Raw genomic sequence first — 8909 nt, 5'->3', positions numbered from 1 at the left:
TGCTCTTGTGGTGGCGAGCTTCCCCAATGTTAGCCACTTGGTGATGGCTTTTTTTGCTGTTTTCACATCGGAGCCTTGGGATGCACACAAAGAAAATATGGTTGTATGCAATGGTATGATCCTCCAATCGTCTAAAGTAGTGGAAATTGAACTACTTAAGACTTGGATTTTAATTAGGGGATTGTCTCTGATCTGAACTCCTTTTGACTCTTCTTTCATTAATGTGGTTTGGGTCACATGGTACCAATCGATTGCATAAACTAGCACATCAAGGCCATGGCACTATATATAGCTATCTTAACATAAATAATGAAATCAAGCTTTCGTTTAGGCAGCCTGGAGTCTCCATTTAATAATTAAGAGGGATCGATACTGGGCGTGCAAGGCGATCTCTCCCTTTCACTTTAAGTGGCCGGCCCTCTCGACACCACCCAGCTTCCCCTTTTCCTCCACCTCCTTTTCCTGCCCCCATTTCTGGGTCGTCTCCTACCTAGGTCTTGTCTGTTGGTAGCTATACCTGGGTACGATCCCATGAGGCCATGAGTGCAAGCAACTTTGGGGACAGCATGGAGTGGGGCAGGGGGAGATCCTCCTCCTCGTCGTCGGGGTCGGGATCGGGGTCCAGGAGGGGCAAGAGAGCTGCCGCCGTCGACAAGCCGAGGCAGCCGCAGCGGGGCCTCGGCGTTGCGCAGCTTGAGAAGATCAGGTTGGAGGCCGAAATGGCCGCGTACCAGAACCACCCTCCTCTCGTCGGACAGCCACCTCCGTCGTCGTCGATCCACGGAACCGGTAGCTTCAACCTGCAGGTAATTACTCATCGCATGTTCATGCACGAAGTAGCTAGCTTGATGCTTAATTACTTGTGTTATGTCCATTAACCGGGGTGTCTGATCTCGTCAAGACATGTCTATTAGGTGCATAGTTTCTGATTTGGTATGATTTGAGGATTTGATTGGTTGATCGAGCAGGAAGATGCACGGTCGTCGTTGAACTACTCACTGCCGTCTTCGCCGTCCTCCTCCTTCCATGCTAACAACACCAACGTTTCATCGACCTACCCGTTCTATCCAAATCTTATGGTATGTGCAATTTTACTCAACTGAGGATTAAGTTCTTCACCAAGTGCATCTAGTACTGTACTATACATGCTAGCAGTTGGTTTCACACTTACCAAAACGTTGCCTGATGTATGTTACCGGTAGGTAGGTTAATTTAGATGGCTCCCTAGATTAAAGATGCATGTTCATTCATTTTGGATAGTTTGGTTGATTACACATAATACAGTGCTTCCTCAATCTTATCACAAAGAGCCATGCTATACATATGATCTTTTCCGCACAATTTTCTTCCGCTACTCATCAGACCGTTCAAATGCTAGTGCAAATTGCGGGCAACCATCCGATTTTGTGTCGTACTTGAATCGTATCGTACGTGCAGTTGTTTTGTATGACAAATGTAAGTGTGGTTTGATCATCGACACAGTCTCGTAGGTGAAATCAATTTATATGGACATATTTCTTTCAGATAAATTTATTTATTCACCACAGAAGTCCAGAGATGAGTGAATGGCTGCTGTTTATTAACATCAATATATGTTATATACCATTGTACCGGACTCAACGAAATCTTCTGGTATATACAATTTTTCTGAACTGGGAGTTAAATTCGTCACCAAGTGTATCAACCAAGTACTTCATATAGATGCTAAGATTCGATTTCATATTAACAGAATATTGCTCGGTTAATCATTGTTATCGCCTTAATCCATGGCTACGTTAATGATTGTCCATTCATTTTTGATAATTTAGTTGACTAAACACAATTTAGTAACAAAAAAATCAGCGATCACCCAACAAGATCGGGAAAAGTTGGACAGAAAATCTATATTAATTATGTAAATTTCCCTTTAATTTTTGTTCTGACGCTTTAAACCGTCCCAGCAATACTTTTCTAGTAGTAGCATGTGCTAGCTGTATCAATAATGCACGATAATATGATACACTATGTTAGAACCTTTTTGTATATGTATACGTGTGAATCCGCAGGGAAGAACAAGAGTATCATTGCAACCAAAGATCAGATTTTATTCTCCCATGCACGTGATAGCCTTATCATCATGCATCCTGCATATCTTATGCCCGGTGTGTGCTGCCTAACCAGACATGCATGTGTATTGTAACATACATAGATGGCCTATAATGGATGGAGATCAGGAGACATGAGATATGGCGAATCCCCAACTACTCCCATCATCAGGTATCTATTAGTACTAGCCTGTGTCCAATGCAAGGTCACGTACGATCTAAACTGCAAATGCCCCAAACAGAATTAATTATATGATTAATCGTTCATCTATTTAACCTTCAGATCAGCGTCGAATTACCATGGAGCAACTACCTATGGTGCAACACATTACCCTCATTCGGGTAGCGACCACACTTTGCCTCTCTTCGAACCTGAGGTCGGTGGGTATACGGAAGTATATTTATACCGTCATGGATAATATATCTAAATGATGCATGCTGCACCAGAATTTACATCGAAAATCATGAAGTATATCTATATTGTCATACCAATATAAAAAGCATGAGTTAGATATATGCATGCATGAGATACTTTTTGTTGCTCCTTACGTAATCTTCAACTAATTTCGTAAATATTCACCTAATTGGTTTTGGACAAATAATATACCATTCTTTACTCAACACAATGTATCTGTAGCCTCTTAAATGTTTTTCCCACTCCTAATTGCCCTCTGAGTTTATTTGGTATACATCAGATTTTTGTGCGTGCTTTGTATGTACCTGTACAGCTTATTTTTCGGGATTGCTTCGCGGGGGGGGGGGGGGGGGGGGGGGGGGGGGTAATACGATGTGTTCATGCATTTGATTTCAACATGTGTGTGTCATCTACTCCTTGGGATGGAGGGAGTATTTCTTTTGAATAAAGTTTTAAATCTAACGTCAATTCTCTGATGGTTGACATATGCGGGCTTAAAGTTTCCTCGTGCATGTAGTATATGTTTGATTCAATATACAATAGTCTTTCTTGAGATGCAAAATGTCTTATCCAGTTTCCTTCAACGTCAATAATATTGAAGATAGGTAAGAAAATGCCATAAGAAATTACACTTCTATTTGTCGAAAGTACCACTTGCTTTATGTTCCGGTTATGTTCGTCCAAACATGCTTGCATGAGTGCACGGTTACTGGCATGGTATTAAATAAACCAGTCCCTAGATTTTTTGCTGCTAAATGTGGTGATGATGTCCTTAAACCCAGTCCAACACATGACCCTTTGTGGAATTTACTCAGATACAATCAAATTTACATTTGCTCACATACAAGCTGTTAATTGTTGTGAAAATTTATATTGACTCCATTTGTTTCATGGGACAGCTAGACCTAAATCAAATGGCGACAGTAGACTCATCGTCGGCGAGTACGAACCTGGATGATGTGGACCTTGAGCTCAAGCTATGATCCCACCTGGTTAAACATGTGCATGCTCCTTGCATATTAATGGATATGATGCCACACGAAGCGGAGAGCTTTGTCGCGCGGTGTGTTTAATTCTCATGCATATATTGGATTGTGATTGATTTGGCGATGGATGCTGGCTAGCTAGCTAGTTAATTTGTACAGACATAAGCACACTACGGCCATGGGTTTCAGAATATATGGCGCAGAATCACAAGGATATATAGGGCAGCTGGTCTACCTAGGCCACTGATCCCGCTGCCTTTTGCACCTAGCTATTGTTGTATGATGACAAGGTACGTATATTCTGGTGCAGTACTATGGGCGTCGATTGTTCTCGATCTTAATATTGCTGGTGATCTTAATATCGTAATCATGCTAAGGAGCACTCCTGGCTCAAAAAGGTCTTTCGTTGTTTGAAAAAAAATTCCCTATGAAATCATGTGGAAATTTGCATGCTGCTAGGAAGCACTTTACATGCATATGCTCCGATGTTCTTATGAATATACCTACGTGGTATCTGATATTATCTTTTTGACCTTTTCTAAGCCCCATGCATCCATGACATGTACACAAAGGAGAACAAATGTACTTCCTCTGTCCGGGTGTATAGGACATTCGCATAGATCTAGGTCATCAATTTGACTAACTAAATAAGTGTATATGTTATCAAAAGCATATTATTGGACATATGCGGATGTAGTTTCTAAACATATTCTTTTTGTCACATATAATACATACATATTTAGCTAGCTAAATCATCGACCTAGAATTACGTGTATACCCTATACACCTGGACGGAGGTAGTATATAACACTCATGGGATGGGTGAAGGATGCATAGGTAAGTGTTGTCTCCGGCCATGGCTTTGTTTTGTGCACCTTTGTAAGTTAGATTTGTTTGTAGCTAAGCTCCCAATCATGCTGAGATTGACGCTTTGCGTCTTTTTATGTTTAATTATCAAGTAAATTCCACTCTGTACCATATAAGATTGAGTTTATGACATTTTTTACCCCATTTACAGAAATTCGTCTGAAATAAGTTATTTCAGCTTGTGTCCCTTTTAAAGTTTTGCCCCATTATGTCTGGCGAGGTTGTCGCATGTAGCGTGTTGAGTCAGATCCGGTGCAGAAAATGAGGCCTACTGTGACTTAGTTAAGCTAGCAGGTCCCTCGACCCGGTCCAACCATAGAATATAAGTTCATTTCACACCGGACCAGACCTACCTTGACATGAGATACGTATTTGGAAGCGGAAGCAAGAACGCCGGTTTCGGTTGGTGCTGAAGCAACCCTAAACTACAAGCCGGCATATGGCACTTGCTAATGTGGATGAGGGAAATGAGTTACCTCACTTGCATGCGTGTTCTCCCTCCGAAGATAGTCAATGATTACCCGCTCACAGCGCCTTTTCACCCACCTTGGGTTCATCGCTGCTCTACAACCCCCATGTGACGAAATGAGGAAGAAGATGAGAGAATATGGCCAATTCGCGTGACCAACTCGGGTTGAACCATGCCCCAAGTGCCATGTGCCACGTCAGATGCTTCTCATGCAAATGTGCCTCTGAACTGGAGTCAATCTCAGCATAGGACCGACGACCGCTAGTGGGGGAAAGATTAAAAAGGGTAAAAAAACTAGAATAATCTTGCTTAAATAGGATATTTTGGATGAACTTCCAAATAGAGTAAAGAATGTCACAAACTGCATAGATGCTCAGATGAATTTTTGAAACAATATGCATCACGTTGGTTTTTTCCTAGAATAGTGCCTCCACGATCTAATGGATAATTCATGCCTGCATAGAGATATCCATCGAAACATGCCTCATCATCTTGTTATGAGCCATGGGATTTTGGAACACTAAAGGTGTGGATATCCCCTAACAGCAAGTACAATAAGTCTTGCTAGGCAGGGCTATAGTGTATATGTTCGATGTTATCAAAATCCTACTTGAGAGAGAGAGAGAGCATGGACCGAGAGAGAGCATGGACCGAGAGAAATTAGCATGGATATTTGTATGCATGCTGGAAAAGCAAATCCAAATTAACGTACACACAATCTCATTGATGGATCCGTACATTCTGGACGTTGGATGCATCTTTAATGGCAGTGCTAACTTAAACTATGCTAGTCTAGCTAAACATATAATCTTAATTGTTGTCTAATCATCGCATACCCGTGTAGTTTATGTGAACAACTCACACAGTGTAAGTTTGTTTTTCAACATAATTAAGAATGGATAGTTAGAAGGATTGTGATACTTCCATTCAGTAGGGACCAAACCCTAGGTTTAACGATTTGATGCATGTCTCATTAATGTAGTCGAACTCGATCTCATCTAGTTTTCAGCCAGGCGTTGTGTGAATGCATGTGCAGTTGTGGCATGAGTGGGTATGTGTGTGCAACACACATTGTAACCGGTGTTTCTCGAAATAATTTCTTTCCCAACATGAGAGACTGTGGTAGTAATAAGCGAGTGTAAAAAGGCAGTTAGGCTCGGATGAACGTACGTATGTACACTGGCAAATTGCAGACCATGGCTTACACAAACAATCTATCTATATTACTAATATAGGGGGTTCTAGTTAAGTTGGGGTTCGGCTATGTTTTAGAATGTACAAATTTAGTTTGCCATGGGGAAAAAAGAAGCAAAGCGCACTTTTTTTTCACCTTCTTTATATTCTTTGCTGAAAAAGGTGCAAGTTTACATTATATTTTCATTTGGCGTTTTAATCGGAAATGTCACATACTGCAGCCATGTCACCTTCTTGTTTACTTTTAGCAACTTTGTTTTGAGGGTATTTTTAGCAACTTTCTTGGTTAATGGTTTTTTTAGGGGTAAATCTTGGTTAATGAACGGCCCATGAACGGCCCGCTACTTTCAGGTCCCTCAACCAACCACGTCCACTTGAGGCCCGCCCAGCCGCGTCTCGAAAGTCGAAACCGCAGAACAAACACGCACAAAAGCTAATAAGCGGCTATATTTGAACGTGCGCGTCGTCGTTGCACGCTCCCGCGCTATTAATGGAGAACGGCCACGCGCGGCGACCCAATTTTAGCTCAGTCAGCCGCACGCGCTTGCCGGCCGGAGCTACCGTCGTCGGCAACGCCACGCGGAGCTATACGCAGGCCCCGTCCCGTCCCAATCAAGGACGAGGAGGTCGGCCGAGCTCATCGGGGAAGGAGGCGACATGGCCCGGTCCTCCTCCCTCCTCCGCGCCGGCGTGCTCGCCATGGCGCTCCTCGCCTCCTTCCTCGGCGTCGAGGCCCTCTTCGACCCGTTCAACATCTTCGGCGGGCGCCCGGAGAGCGATTACCTGGACCCGTTCGGCGGCGGGGCGACCAAGAGCCCGCCCCCGCCCCGCACGGAGCGGAAGGAGACGGGCGCGGCGCAGCCCAACACCATGGGGCTCACGCGCGTGCCGCCCTTGGGCGAGCCCAGCAAGGCGTCCCATGATACCATGACTATCAAAGTTACCGTGCGCGACGACAAGCCCGACGGCGCGTGGACCATCGTCAGCGACAACTCCGGCGTCTCCGCCATGCACCTCGCCATCATGCGCCACGGCCGCGCCATCATGTTCGACACCGCCACCACGGGGCGCTCCCTCATGCGCCTCAGGTTCGACAACTGCCGCGTAGACCCGCGCCGCCACAAGACCGACTGCTGGGCGCACGCCGTCGAGTTCGACTACACCACCGGCGCCGTCCGGCCCCTCAAGATCCTCACCGACACCTGGTGCTCCGCCGGGGGGTTCGACGCGGACGGCAACCTCGTGCAGTCCGGGGGCTACTTCGAGGGCGACAGGACTGTCCGCTACCTCTCGCCCTGCCACACCTGTGACTGGAAGGAGCACCCATATAGCCTGTTCGAAGGGCGGTGGTACGCCACCCAGCAGGTGCTCCCCGATGGCCGCTTCGCCATCTTCGGCGGCCGCCGCGCATTCTCCTTCGAGCACCTGCCCAAGCCCGGGATGTTCAACCACCAGTCCGTGCCGCTCGCGTTGCTCCGGGACACCACCGACGACGTGGAGAACAACCTCTACCCTTTCGTCAACCTCCTTCCCGACGGCAACCTCTTCATCTTCGCCAACGACCGCGGCATCATCTTCGACCACCGCTCCGAGATCGTCATCCGCGACATCCCGCCGCTCCCCGGCGGAGCCCGCAACTACCCGGCGTCCGCCATGTCGGCCATGCTCCCGCTCGACCTCCGCGGGAGGCAGCTCCACGGAGGCCCCGAACTGGAGCCGGAGGTCATCATCTGCGGCGGCGCCAACAAGACGGCGTTCAAGGTCGGCGAGATCGGCCAGTACGGACCGGCGCTCAAGGACTGCGGCCGCATCAACCTCGTCAAACAGGACGCGCAGTGGGCCACGGAGGAAATGCCCGTGCAACGCGTCATGGGCGACATGCTCATCCTCCCCAACGGCGAGCTGCTCCTGCTCAACGGCGCCGCCAAGGGGTGCGGGGGGTGGGGCTTCGCGCGCCAGCCCGTGCGCTCGCCGCTGCTCTACTCGCCGTCGGCGCCGCAGGGGTCCCGCTTCCGGCCGCTCACGCCGTCCACCATCTCGCGCGTCTACCACTCCACCGCCGCCGTGCTCCCCGACGCCACCGTGCTCGTGGCCGGCGGAAACACCAACTCGGGCTACAACTTCAGCGGCGTCGACTTCCCCACCGAGGTGCGCGTCGAGCGCTTCACCCCGCCCTACCTCGACGGGAGGAGGCACGTCGCCAACCGCCCCGCCATCGACCCCCACTCGCTGCCCAGGGAGGGGATGCGCTACGGGGCCAAGTACACCTTCAGGTTCCGCACCCCGCTCGACCCCGTCGTGGAGACCGACGTCATGGTCACCATGTACGCGCCGCCCTTCACCACGCACGGCTACTCCATGAACCAACGCCTCCTCATCCTCTCCGTCACCTCCTTCATCGCCGACCCCCAGGGCTACGCCATCACCGTCGACGCGCCCGGCAAGCCCGAGCTCGCGCCCCCTGCCTACTACCTCATCTACGTCCTCGCCAAGGACGTGCCCAGCGTCGCCGTATGGGTCAAGATACAGTGACCCCGCGCATTGCGCATTGTGCGTGCGTCCGCCCTATTAATTAGATGCATGCATGGTTATTATTAATTCATTTCAATCCTTGTAAGTACATAATAATAGCAGGCGCGGATTTAAATTCTACTCCCGTAGCACCGAGATATCTAATTAATGGCCCTACTTATGCTCACACTAGTAATTCATGTTTTTAAAGTTTCCTAAGGCAAAGTTTTTTTTCCGACCCATCCTAGCCGCATCCGCGCATCTCACGATCTTCCCGACCCCCACGTCCCTCATTGAGGCAACACGGGGGGAACCCTAGAACTCCGCCGCCGGCCGCCCCCCGTCCCTTCCCTCCTCCTCGCCGCCGCCGATGGCCGCTGTCG

General features: G+C 48.2%; 2 protein-coding genes across 2 annotated transcripts; both read left to right on the top strand.

The window, feature by feature from the left end:
• The first annotated feature begins 454 nt into the window (after positions 1-454).
• On the top strand, positions 455-3826 carry LOC123181170 (protein SPEAR3). Its single transcript, XM_044593419.1, has 5 exons — positions 455-806; positions 969-1079; positions 2189-2256; positions 2368-2461; positions 3399-3826. Exons 1-5 carry the CDS (start codon positions 540-542, stop codon positions 3480-3482), a joined length of 624 nt encoding a protein of 207 aa, XP_044449354.1. The 5' UTR covers positions 455-539; the 3' UTR covers positions 3483-3826.
• A 2731-nt stretch (positions 3827-6557) lies between these two features.
• LOC123181161 (aldehyde oxidase GLOX1-like) lies at positions 6558-8694 on the top strand. The gene has a single exon (XM_044593409.1). The coding sequence runs from the start codon at positions 6673-6675 to the stop codon at positions 8545-8547; it is 1875 nt and encodes a 624-aa protein (XP_044449344.1). The 5' UTR covers positions 6558-6672; the 3' UTR covers positions 8548-8694.
• Positions 8695-8909: the final 215 nt, after the last annotated feature.

This window comes from Triticum aestivum, chromosome 1A, assembly GCF_018294505.1.
Source record: "Triticum aestivum cultivar Chinese Spring chromosome 1A, IWGSC CS RefSeq v2.1, whole genome shotgun sequence".
NCBI classification, from domain to species: domain Eukaryota; kingdom Viridiplantae; phylum Streptophyta; class Magnoliopsida; order Poales; family Poaceae; genus Triticum; species Triticum aestivum.
The sequence above is the reverse complement of the archived record's forward strand: the minus strand, read 5'-3'. Positions and strand labels throughout refer to the sequence as shown.